Below are 13,238 nucleotides of genomic sequence, written 5' to 3' on the forward strand. Positions count from 1 at the left end.
TCCCCCTGTGTTTCTTCTTTGGTTTCTAAGTCTATGGGTCAAGTCTTAGTCAATGTAACATCAGGGGTCTCTGAGAGGGATGGAGGGGTAGTTTAGTAGGGGGTCTCTGAGAGGGATGGAGGGGTAGTTTAGTAGGTGGTCTCTGAGAGGGATGGAGGGTAGTTTAGTAGGTGGTCTCTGAGAGGGATGGAGGGGTAGTTTAGTAGGAGGTCTCTGAGGGATGGAGGGTAGTTTAGTAGGGGTCTCTGAGAGGGATGGAGGGTAGTTTAGTAGGGGTCTCTGAGAGGGATGGAGGGTCGTTTAGTAGGGGGTCTCTGAGAGGGATGGAGGGTAGTTTATTAGGGGGTCTCTGAGAGGGATGGAGGGTAGTTTAGTAGGGGGTCTCTGAGAGGGATGGAGGGTAGTTTAGTAGGGGGTCTCTGAGAGGGATGGAGGGTAGTTTAGTAGGGGGTCTCTGAGAGGGATGGAGGGTAGTTTAGTGGGAGGTCTCTGAGAGGGATGGAGGGTAGTTTAGTGGGGGGTCTCTGAGAGGGATGGAGGGTAGTTTAGTGGGGTAGTTGATCTCCTGTTGTGCAGTACACTGTGTCTGGTTTGTTGACGTTATTTCCATCTTTGTCCACTGGGTGGCACTGTGCTAAAGCTGGCTCCTGTAATGTGCAGTAGATTGATGTAGGCTCTGCCTCAGAAGGGCTATGTGGTGCTGGCCTCTCTTGTTTTGGACAGCCCACTTTGTCAACTCGGTGGTACTCTTCTACCGCTCGTTGCTGCACAGTGCTGTAGAGTGCGTCTGCCTGTGGGGGGGAATGTGGTTCTATATTTTCTTCTGGTGAAGTGTACCCGTTGTCCACTGGGTGGTGTTCTTCTATTGCTGCTGCTGCTGCTGGTACTGCTCCTGGTCTCCCTGCAGTGACGTAGATAGATGTCACCTCAGAACCAGGGGTGTTCTGTGGTTCTGGTCTTCCTGGCATAGCAGCCACTGGGTTGTCAACTTCTGTAATAACAGCCTGTTAGGAGATGAGAAATGTGAGAAACAACACAGAGTCGCTGATGTGGGCCCCCACCGCTCAACAGAATTGTGTGCTCCCGATCTCTGTGGCCGACGTGAGTAAGACACTCGCAAGGCTGCCAGCTCAGACGGCATCCCAAGCCGCGTCCTCAGAGCATATGCAGACCAGCTGGCTGGAGTGTTTACGGACATATTCAATCTCTCCTTATCCTAGTCTGTTGCATACCAACCCAACAGATCCACGGACGACGCAATTGCCATAGCACTGCACACTGCCCTATCCCACCTGGACAAGAGGAAAACCTATGTGAGAATGCTGTTGATCGACTACAGCTCAGCATTCAACACCATAGTGCCCTCCAAGCTCATCACTAAGCTCAGGGCCCTGGGCCTGAACCCCTCCCTGTGCAACTGTGTCCTATACTTCCAGAGGGTCCGACCCCAAGTGGTGAAGGTAGGCAACAACACCTCTTCCACGCTGATCCTCATCACGGGGCCCCACAGGGGTGCGCGTTCAGACCCCTCCTGTACTCCCTGTTCACCCATGACTGCGTGGCTACGCACGTCTCCAACTCAATCATCAAGTTTGCTGATGACACAACAGTGGTAGGCCTGATTAACAACAACGACGAGACAGCCTACAGGGAAGAGGTGAAAGCCCTGGCGGAGTGGTGTCAGGAATATAACCTCCACCTCAATGTCAATAAAACAAAGGAGCTGAACGTGGACTACAGGAGACAGCAGAGAGAGCAGCATCAACATCGACAGGGCCGCAGTGGAGAGGGTCTAAGCTTCAAGTTTATCAGCGTGCACATCACTGGCGACCTGAAATGGTCCGTCCACACCGACAGCGTGGTGAAGAAGACGCAACAGCACCTCATCAACCTCAGGCGCCTGAACAAATTCAACATCGCCCCTAAGACCCTCACAAACTTCTACAGATGCACCATTGCAAGCATTCTGTAGGGCTGTATCACCTCCTGGTACGGCAACTGCACCACCCGTAACCACAGGGCTCTCCAGAGGGTGGTGCAGTCAGCCAAACGCATCACCGGGGGCACACTGCCTGCCATTCAGGACATCTACAGCACCTGGTATAACAGGAAGACCAAGAAGATAAGACCTCAGCAGTAAGATTTGAGTTCAACTACCAAAAAGACGAGGACTGTAGCTTTCCCAAAATAATCTGTACAGGGCCCAAAACAAACGCTCAAAGTTTAACAGGTCAGTGAAATTTGACATGATCACTGAATACTTTCCAATGTGACCCCATCTGGGATTTGAACTCACAATCTCTGGTTTTGGGATATGCTGATCTTTCTACTGCGCCACAAAGTCTGTAGTATTCTCACAAGTCCCCTAAGGGACTGGGGCTGGGTTTCTACTCAGCTAACATGGAATTGTTTTAAGATGGTCATACCATGGATCATTTAGCAATTTCATTTAGAATTTTAGGACCCCTGTAGGTATCAAAAAAGTATATAAAAATAATATTTGATGAAAGATTAAATTTGGCCTTACTGCTATTAGCCCTCAGAAACGCATTGAATAAAACATTCATACATGGCAAAACAGATAGTAAAAAAAAAAAATCAATAAGAAGTATGTTTTGAAGTGTCCGTCCAATATCTGAGAGATATAAGAAAGCTCCGATTTTTGGGGGCACAAAACTCCTTCCATACTTCCAATAATTTTTTTAACCGGTACTGGGTTACCTTCAGATGAGGCTTGTGAGGGTCTTAGAGCAAAACGGAGAACACCATCGTGTTCTTGATAGTCTGATCTTTCCAGAGGGGTCATAGTAGTGTGTAGCCCAAACTGTTCGGACACTTTGGATGTTTTCGTGAGAAGACACATTTTTGGAATGTCTCCTGCTCTGACAAACATCGCTGTAGCTCTGCCACCAAATAGCTTAAACAGACGGATTTTGATGGGGGCACAGACAAATCGACTTTAGGAGGTTAAACATGATTGACAGAGAGGTTACCTGCATAGACTGTTGCTCTTTAGGGGATTGCCGTCTTCTGGTTGATATGAGGCATCCTACACCAACTAACACACCAACAAAGAATAGTCCACCAGTAACACTGCCCACAATGGTCACAACTGGTAATGTTGAAGCTCTCCCCTTCTTCTCACCAATACCTGAGAGGTAACACACACACACACACGTATTGTTATTCCGTTTTTTTTTTTATGGAAAATTATTTAATTAGAATATAATTATAATAACAGCAACGATATTAAAATGTTATTGATTTAAAAAATTACAATGGTATGCACAGAAGGTGGAAGCTAGTAAATTAGACTTACATATGTCCTCCATGCGAAGTGAGTTGGTCTCTGCACTGAAGTGATTTCTGCCGGTGCACTGGATAGTCCCGTTGTCATTGGAGATGATGATGTTGACTCTGGTGTGTGACAGAGACTGCTGTGACAGTGTGCACTGACCTCCATCACAGACAGACAACACCCACACACCTGTAACTGAACAGTTCACTGTGACATCACAGAGTCCAGCAGTATAGTTGGAGTAGAGAGACACCACCTCCATGACTGGTCTGGAAACAGCTTCTAAAATAAGTGATAATATCAAAGTTTACAAAATATGTCCAGATGTCCAGAAAAGGACATGGAGCTCTAAAAGATGACATCCATCAAACCAAGCAGGTGACACTAGGCAGGTTTGCATTGATTCAGGTTTATGCGACAAAAGCAATATCGTTAAAAAAAAGCATTGCCACCAGTGGCGGCTCCTGAAAAAATTCTCAGGGGGGGCAATTTTTCTGATGATTTAGGTGACCTACACACATTTAAAAAAAGATATGTCCAGCAACAACATGAAGACAGGGGCAGCATATAAGTCAATACCAGAAGCATTTATTGACTGATCTCAAAAGTGTTGGCTTACCAGGGTTGGTGGAGCCCTCAGTTTCATCTTTACCTCGCAAAGCTAACTCAAACACTCCGCAAAACTTGTCCACCAGTATCTGTCTTTTTATCTCACGTTGTACATCTCTTAAAGCCTGTCTATCACCCCCAGCATAAACTGCCTTCTTCCTATCAAGTAGTGATTTTAGATGTTTTGATACCCAAGGCTTGTTGTTAGGGAAGATTTTACAGGTCTTAGTAGGCACAACTGACTCAACACAGAAGTTTACATAGTCTGAAATAACCTCTGTGAGTTCATCCAGATCAGAGCTGCTGTCCTCAAATACCTCCCACACTGTACAGTCAAAACACCCCAAGTGATACTGTTGTCATTCCAGATCTGGACAGTTTTAACTGTGGGTTTCTCCCTCTCCTGGAGGCGACAGTAAATTGGCCTGAGGTAGACCACATTGTGGTCTGATGTCCCCAGAGGAGGTCTGGTGGTGGCAGAGAACGCCTTTGGTATTGTCCCATAGCACAAATCAAGAGTCCTATTTTTCCTAGTGTGACATTTCACATACTGATGGTATGTGCGCAAGACTTTGTGCAAGGTACAGTTGTTAAAATCCCTAAAATAAATTTGGGTGCGTCGGGGGAGATGGATTCCAGTTTCTGTGACAGATTATAAATAATCTCTGATGCCTTTGTTATATTAGCTTTTGGTTGAATGTACACAACGGTAACAAACAATTGGGGGAACTCACGGGGCAGATAGTAAGGTCGCAGTGACACAGAAAGCAGTTCAATGTCGGGGGTACAGAGTCGCTCTCTTACCAGGATCGATTTACACCACTGGTCCCTGACAGACGCCCCGCCGTGAAGTTTCCCTGTGACTGTCAGATCGCGGTCCGCTCTGACCAGGGTGAAGCCGGCCGGCTCCACTTCTCTGTCCGGGACTCTGTCATCCAGCCAAGTCTCAGTAAATGCCAGCAAACAGGCCTCCCGATATTCGTGTTGGAAGCGCAGATTCGCTGACAACTCATCCGCTTTCCCCCTCAGTGACTGGGCATTAATCAGCAAGGTGGTGGGTAAGGGAAGTTTGTTCTTAATTTTTTTAAGTCGTTGTCTGATTCCCCCGCGTTTTCCACGTTTGCATTTGGGTTTGTAATCCACTCGCAGACAATCAGGTATTAGATGGGCCATTGGGATATCCATCGCGTTCGTATTTGAGTTGCATTGTAGTAAAAACTCCCTGCTGTATTGGATTCCGCTGCCAGCAGCGTTTTCATTATTTAGTCCGTTCAGTAGCGGGTATGTACACGATCAACAAGATCAGTCCAACACCGTGACCCCACAACTGGAAATCCATGGTTGGCAGAATGTTTGTAAACTAAGTGTACAAATTAAAAACATAAAATAACGCCACTAAGTGTACAAATTAAAAACATAAGATTAAAAACATAAGATAACGTCACACACACTGCAGGTCGCAACAGAGACGCTGCTACCCGCTATTTTCTTAGTTACGTTCATGGTTACGTTACGTATGACGAAAGCGCGTAAGTGCAAGCCCTCAGACACCCATAGAGATTGTATTGAAAGCTCTGAAATTTGAAAAAAATAGATTTTACATGGGAGTCTATGACAGACTTCTGGGCGATTTTCAACCTGACTGAAATCGCCCCAAAAGGGGGGGTGGCCATTTGAAGCACGACTTTAGCCTGATTCGACATTTAGTGGCAGTGTGGCACTGTGGCAGATCAGACGTCTAGATTACAACACTGATAACTACTGTTGCCGTGATATAATTGATTAGAAAAAAAATCCCTTCCTTTTCCCGTTTGGCAGTGCGTCGCCCATATCGCCCTATTGAACAGGCCGCCCCTGATTGCCACATGTGTAATGGAAAGGCATCTATAGGATAAATGTTCTAAAGATTGACAATATTTGTATCCTTCTGAAAGGGATGGATTTTTCTTTTTTCTAACTTTCTTTATTGCAACAAATGATGATTGAAACTGTGTTTTTCGAATAAAGTATGATTGCCGAATAATTTTGAAGGTAAGCGGGCAAGTGATGTCATCACATAACTTTAAAGTTCCACTCCACTTTAATTCTAAATGCCTACTGCTTGCTAAATCTATTTTTCAACTATAAAAATAATGTTTCTTTGCAGGACTTGACTTATTAAGAATGCCTGAATTGCTTCATCTTGCCTTCCTGGTTAGCTGGATGCAAGTTTAACCATTCAATTATTTCAGATCTACAGGAGTGTAAGTTTCACCATGGCATGGACCGTGGAGAAACGTTGGCACATGATAATTATTAGAATATGGTAAATATGAGTCATTTCTTGCATTCTATCCATGCTGGTTTTTGCGGGCTACCTGAGACATGAAACAGATAGGTGGGAGGGCAAACAGGCTGTCGCCAATTTATTAATGCGCAATTTGCCTAAATGGATAATGGAAACACTTCAACCATTTAATTTTTATTCCACACTAGGTTTTTTGCGAATAATTTATATTTGTTCAGGTGTGATGTCATTATGTCCAGCTGTTTTCATCGACAGTTCAATGAAAATGCACCGTAGCAGGCAGTGGTGTAAAAAGTACCCAATTGTCATACTTGAAGGTAATTTTACTTGTACTCATAGAAAATTACTAAAGTTAAAGTGAAAGTCACCCAGTAAAATCCTACTTGAGTAAAAGTCTAAAAGTATTTGGTTTTAAATATACTTAAGTATCAAAATTAAATGTAATTGCTCAAATATACTTAAGTACAAAAGTAAAAGTATAAATTATTCAGAATTCCTTATATTAAGCAAACCAGACAGCACCATTTTAGCCATTTTAACTCAACACTCAGACATAATTTACAAACATTTACATTACAGTCATTTAGCAGACGCTCTTCTCCAGAGCGACTTACAGTTAGTGAGTGCGTACATTATTTTTTAAATACTGGCCCCCCGTGGGAATCGAACCCACAACCCTGTCGTTACAAACGCCATGCTCTACATCCCTGCCAGCCATTCCCTCCCCTACCCTGGACAACGCTGGGCCAATTGTGCGCCGCCCCATGGGTCTCCCTGTCAGCTACTACAGCGCCTGGATTCAAACCAGGATCTCTAGTGGCACAGCTAGCACTGCATGCCTTAGACCACTGCGCCACTCGGGAGACAAATGAAGCATGTGTGTTTAGTGAGTCAGATCAGAGGCAGTAGGGATGACCAGGGACGTTCTCTTGATAAGTGAGTGAATTGGACCATTTTCCTTTCATGCTAAGCATTCAAAATGTAACGTGTACTTTTGGGTGTCAGGGAAAATGTATGGAGTAAAAAGTACATTATTTTATTTAGGAATGTAGTGAAGTCAAAGTAAAAGTTGTCAAAAATATAAATAGTAAAGTAAAGTACAGATACCCCAGAAAACAACTTAAGTAGTACTTTAAATTATTTTTACTTAAGTACTTTACACCACTGATAGAAGGCAATTGTTGCATTTATTTGATATGCTTTCTAAATGTTGACAAAAAAAATTACTGGACAAGTTTATGGAAACGTAGCTAATGAGTGGAATGTAAGAAGCCTGTACAAAACTTACCTTGGACCATCAAATTGTATTTGACCACTTGTGTCTCCTTCCATTTCTCAACCTTATATGCAATGTAGATTCCAGCATCTGTTTGTTCCAGTTTCCTGAGACAAAGAGTGTAGTCTGTGGAGTTATAATCTACCCTCTCCTTGTATTGAGGAGAAACTTCTTCACTCAAAGCTATTACATTACCATCAATCATCCATTTCATTTTCATCTCTTGCTGAGGGTTTTCTCTAACTGCCAAACACACAGCACTGCCCTTCAACCCATATTTGTCTATTGGATGGACATCTGCCCTGGTCCCTAAAGACAAAGGAACAGCAGGTTCACATTTTTGAAAGTTTTTTATTTATTTATTTTGTAGACCAATAATGGCATATACTGTACTTAATACCTCCACATAACACAATTAATATTATTCAAAAATCATAGAGTAGAGTTCAGTACCTGTGATGGTACCCAGCCAAAGGATTAGTAGAGAACCCAGAATTTCCATTATGTTTGAGATTAAAAGTCTGACTTCCTGGCTTCTGTCAAAGTGCTATTTAATTAAACCCTCTAGTATTTATCACCTCTAGCAGTTCCTTTAGCTGTAGTAGTTCCACGCAATGGTGACGAGAAAAACACCCCACAAATTCCCCCTCCTGCACATGACAAACGTCACTTACCACTCTAGAAAGAAACTATGGGGGTTTCAACACAATTTTTTAAATAGATTGCCTACTTTACATAATTTTTTGCATGAACAGATGTGGGCAATGCTCAGTTATTATCTGGAACACAATGGTCTCTGTTAGTCTGAAATCCAGAATTATTTTGTGCTAACATTCCACCCCTTATGTTTGTCATATGACACGAAGTACAAGAGTGGAATATTGACACAAACAGACTGGTACCCAGTCTAGCTCTAATAGTATATGCATGTGGGAACACTCATTTGTCCATTGAGATGCGTTTGTTTACTTAGTTCCTCTTTTGGATAAACAATGAGCAAGTACAGTTCTTATCAGAAATAGCTATTGTAACCACACGAGGCCTCAGTTCAAAACAAGCTAGCTTCCTGTTGACAAGTTCTGTACCGAGAAGTTTTGTTCCAATGTATTGCCTACATAGGTTCTCGGTGTGTGTCAAGGCATTACTGAATTTCCATGGGATGTCCATCTTTATCACAGCCACCGTAAGTTTACAGTATGACAAAATTGGGGGAAAACTGAAACATTCCAACCATGCACCATACCCATCTCCCTAACTTAATGAATTGATCAATAACAGTAACCAGGTTTCCTTCCAACCTGTTTATGCCAGTAAAGTATGTCTGATTTAAAAATAAAAATAAATGACAGGCCTGATGGAAACAGAAAATGTTTCGGTAAACTTTCCAAATGTCGAACAAACAAAATATGCTAGACAAGGTGGGATCTTTTTGTGTCGGTAAAATTATTTATGCGAGAAATGTCGGTGGAAACGCTCTTATGCGCAAATACTGATATAATAACCATCATATAAGTAAACTTGGAGTCACGCGATGACATGTTGTGTGTAGGGTGACCACATGTCCCGGATTGTGCGGGACAGTCCCGCATTTTGTCCCTTTGTCCGGTGTCCAGCAACCAAACAATCCTGTCCCGCATTTTTTCAACAAATTCAAACACCACCAATTTAGGGAAAAAAGGCCGATTTATCCCGTATGTCAGTCAGACATTGCAACCTGTCTCTTGCAGTCACTTTGAGTTTATGAAAATATATATAGGCTATCATAAGGATGTGGTAGCCTAAGCCATGGTGATGTTAAACACTTCTCCAATCGTTGTTGAGAACTGATACTCTTCGCAGCGCAAGACGAGACGTAGGCCAATGTCATAGGCCTATCGTCAACCAATATTTCTCAAATCCTTTCGGGCTCAATTCCAGCTAAACTTGGAGAGGACAGTTAGATAACTACTGATAACTACTGATAACTACTTACAAAAAGCATGCTTCTGATGAAGAGTTACAAAATTTATTAAATAGCCATATTATAATTTAGTCAAATTTGTGAGGCTCTCCATGCTCATTAGTTGCTAATTCAACATATTTTATGCTACTTCACTCAATCCCGTTTTAAAAGTCTCCCATCCTAAAACCAACCAGAAATGTTTCCTTGGACAAATATTCCCAGATTTTCATAAAACAGCCACACGTGGTCTCTCGTTTCTACATCACCAAATTGTGTGCTCGTTGGGTGCAGCGGACTGCAGGGGTGTAGTGTCGCCAGAGCACACCCGAGCGTCGCTCAGCCACTTCTTACAATGGTGCTCATTAGTAAAGTTAGATAAAAGCTGAATCAATGTCTTGGGAGATCATAATGATTCATGAGTATTCTACATAACAGAATGAAATACAATAGTTACTGTTACTCCAAAACACCTCCTCATTTCTCATGAGATTTTAGGAGGGTTAGCTGAATAGTCCCCAAAAAGTATCTGCGGCCAAAACTCACCAGCGCGCGCCACTAGGCAGAATGTGCTTTGATTGAAACAAAATACAGGAAGGCTATATAGTAACTCAAGAAGATCTAAATGCATATTCCCATGAATCTGATTGAGATCAAATGATTGGCATGCAGACGCGGTTTGAATATTTCACTGTCAAAACGTGAAGAATTATCATTCACGATCGACAGTGATGATGCCATGGCCTATTTTGAAATTAAGTATGCCTAACTTGGTATTTGAGGGAATTAAAAATGTTATTGAGACAATAGACAGACGTTGCAATTTCATGCATATTCTATAATGATATTCAATATCAGTCGGTACAAAATTAGAAAAATTATGATGTCATTTACAATTGTATTGCTCTCCAGTACCTTTTTATTCAAACGTTTTTATTCATGTTCGCTACATTGTCCCGCAAAACCATCCTGTTGTCCCGCATTTGTGTAGGGTGATATCAGGTAAAATGGGCCATCAGGTAAAATGGGCCATTTAAGGTTTGGGGGTCCCAGCCCCTCTGGAATTTAGAGCCAATGACTGCAAAAGGATTTCAAACTGTTGTCATAACTGTACTTGACAAGTAACAGGTGATTTGATTGGTTCATGGTTGCTATGGTGGGCAGTGCAATAATTCAAATCAAGACTGCACCAGAAAGCTGCATGGTGAGTAGCCTGGCATACCAAATCTAACTAAACTATTATAAGGATGATAAATCTGTAAAAACAACAACATGCCCATAAAAAACTATGCATAATATCTGTCTTGATGGCATCAATCAGAAATAATGTTGTTAGTTTGGTATATGAACATATTTTTTGAAAAAGTGATGCTTTTTGGGGGCCCAATTTACCTTAACCCCTTGAGGTAAAATGGGCCACATGGTTTCAGCTAAAATGGGCCATCATTTGTGTCACTCACAAACACACATACACATGTGTTTGAGTGTGTGTGAGTGAGTTTGTGTGTAAGGGTGTGTGTTTGTGTTTGTATGTGTATGTACGTGCATACACACACACACACGCACACACACATACATACACACAATTTAGTCCCTAATCATATAAAATGTACACCAAATAATTATTCTATTTCTTGCAATAATATAGGCTCTTTTTGTTATTTTCTTTCTGTTCAGTCTGTGAGATCGGTCACATTCAATGACTTGATCTCAATGCCGCAAAGGGAGAGGGCCATCAGAAAGAGAGTGAAGCCACCATCGTATAACCTAACAAGTGAGCAACACATTGAATATATTCAAACAAAAAAATCATCCAGCAAGCATCCAGCCAAGCAAGCCAGCTGGTACCCGGGCAGCAAGCAACCGAAAGGGAAAAAAAAGCAGGGCAAGAGAAGCAAATCACCTTGCAAAGTCTGCAACACCCACTATGGTGACCCAAATGACCCTAAGGCTACTGAGGAATGGTTAAAATGTGTTCCATGTTCTGCCTGGTTTCATGAGAGCTGTGGTGAAGACAATGGTATCTGTGCTGACGATGGTTTCATTTGCAAAGACTGTGTTTGAAAAGTTTTCACACAAACATATCAGTTAATAATTTGGAATGTGAATTTTTGTATTTTTGTGAATGCACATTTTGTTCTAAATGTGTTGTTCACACACACACACACACACACACACACACACACACACACACACACACACACACACACACACACACACACCACTGACAGTTCACTGATCTATGCTGTTCCAAAATGGATTTTTTAATTGCACATTTGAATATGTGGGTTTGCACCCAAAATGTTTTTTGAATGGCACATATGAATTTTTGTTTAATGCAGTTTAAATGTTATGTGGCTGTATAAGCAACTGTGTTTTAAAATTAAAATTGATGATAAATGACTATTTCCCTTTGGAGTTTGACTGGCCCATTTTACCTGAAGCTGTGGCCCATTTTACCTGAAACTGCTCATGCAACAAATGTTGGCAGAGCTGATGTTTCAAGAACTGTAGGGCCTAAATAATTATATTTTATTAAATAATTTCAACACAAAATTATCAAAAACAGTCATTATTAATCATAAAAACACATGGAAAAGGCATATATGGTATTGTATTATTGTCCCAAACGATTTACCAAAAAGTGGCCCAATTTAGCTGATGTCACCCTATTTTAAATTATGATGAACATCACAGGGTGGTGAAAGTGCAAGGTGATGAACTCGATGCTCCTTTCCAATAAATATCATGGGTATTATTCTGGATACATGATAATCGATGCTTGGCTGCCGTTTTACAAATACAAATAAATCTCGGTCTTTTGTCCATAATAATAATAATCTCATCACATAGGCTAACGTGCGCTCTAGCCAACAGCGTGCAGATAGCGCTGGTGGTCAGAGCGCACCTGCCAATTCCAGATTTTATCATTTTTTGTGAGAAAGTAGAGACCAGTAGAGTTGAAAATGCGATGGAAACCCATTTAACTTCCATTTTTTATTCGGTACATGGGAGTTTAACCGCAAAATGTATTTTTATGTGCGCTACGTGCACAGCCTTTTATCTGCAACAAATCAATTTGATGGATTTTAGAATATTAGCGTGAAAATATGTCACCAATTGGATGGACACCTAGCTAGTGATGGTCTAAATTCCACCTACTTGGTCTCGCAGGTCTGAAGCAAAAAATGTCAACTAAAAATGTTTAAGTAGCAGGGGAGAGCCTTTTTTTAATGCACTATAGCCTATTTTATTGCCTTGCCTCCATAACTTGCTACATTTGCACACACTGTATATATATGTATTTCTGTTGTATTTTTGACTTTGTTTTGTTTTACCCCATATGTAACTCTGTGTTGTTGTTTTTATCGCACTGCTTTGCTTTATCTTGGCCAGGTCGCAGTTGTAAATGAGAACTTGTTCTCAACTGGTTTACCTGGTTAAATAAAGGTGAAATAAAAAAAATAAAAAAAGAGCCGGTGTGGTCACCCTGCATTGCTTGCTGTTTGGGGTTTTAGGCTGGGTTTCTGTATAGCACTTTGTGACAAAAAAGGGCTTTATAAATACATTTGATTGATTGATTGAGTGTGGTGAGATAACTCGGTCCGTTGGAATACGGCGATATGAGCGTTAATTTTAAAGAGCGCTCCGTAAGCCACTCCCCCAGTGGGCAGAGCTAGGTATGTTGCGCTGGGACACGTTTTAATACAAAAACGCCTCTCAATTTACAATGGGCCTGCCGTGGTTCTGTGTAGACTAGTTATGCTAATATGTTTGAGACCAGTGTATTGCAGTTAATTTCGTCTTTGATTTAATAAGTAAAATATAT

The 13,238-nt window shown here is 41.8% G+C and overlaps 1 protein-coding gene across 2 annotated transcripts; it reads right to left on the reverse strand.

The window, feature by feature from the left end:
• Positions 1–474: 474 nt before the first annotated feature.
• On the reverse strand, positions 475–8,130 carry LOC123483172. Of its 2 annotated transcripts, XM_045212690.1 has the most exons (6): positions 7,924–8,130; positions 7,666–7,779; positions 7,483–7,577; positions 3,320–3,580; positions 2,994–3,151; positions 475–1,004 (listed from the first exon to the last, which is right to left on the reverse strand). In XM_045212690.1, exons 3-6 carry the CDS (start codon positions 7,490–7,492, stop codon positions 546–548), a joined length of 888 nt encoding a protein of 295 aa, XP_045068625.1. In that variant the 5' UTR covers positions 7,493–7,577; positions 7,666–7,779; positions 7,924–8,130; the 3' UTR covers positions 475–545. The 2 variants fall into 2 exon arrangements, with proteins under 2 accessions (XP_045068625.1, XP_045068624.1); XM_045212689.1 differs by having other exon boundaries at positions 7,483–7,779.
• Between the last annotated feature and the right edge of the window lie 5,108 nt (positions 8,131–13,238).

Source organism: Coregonus clupeaformis, unplaced genomic scaffold (assembly GCF_020615455.1).
Source record: "Coregonus clupeaformis isolate EN_2021a unplaced genomic scaffold, ASM2061545v1 scaf0039, whole genome shotgun sequence".
In the NCBI taxonomy this organism is placed as follows: Eukaryota; Metazoa; Chordata; class Actinopteri; order Salmoniformes; family Salmonidae; genus Coregonus; species Coregonus clupeaformis.

What these genes read in the sequence shown, in the direction of transcription:
- LOC123483172 (XM_045212689.1), bottom strand. Translation starts at nt 7,972, where the DNA reads ATGGAAATTCTGGGTTCTCTACTAATCCTTTGGCTGGGTACCATCACA. An exon ending in ACTTCGCATGGAGGACATAT is followed by an intron (nt 3,152 to 3,319) that starts GTAAGTCTAATT and finishes GTTACCTCTCAG; the next exon opens with GTATTGGTGAGAAGAAGGGG. An exon ending in AAGAGCAACAGTCTATGCAG is followed by an intron (nt 1,005 to 2,993) that starts GTAACCTCTCTG and finishes ATCTCCTAACAG; the next exon opens with GCTGTTATTACAGAAGTTGA.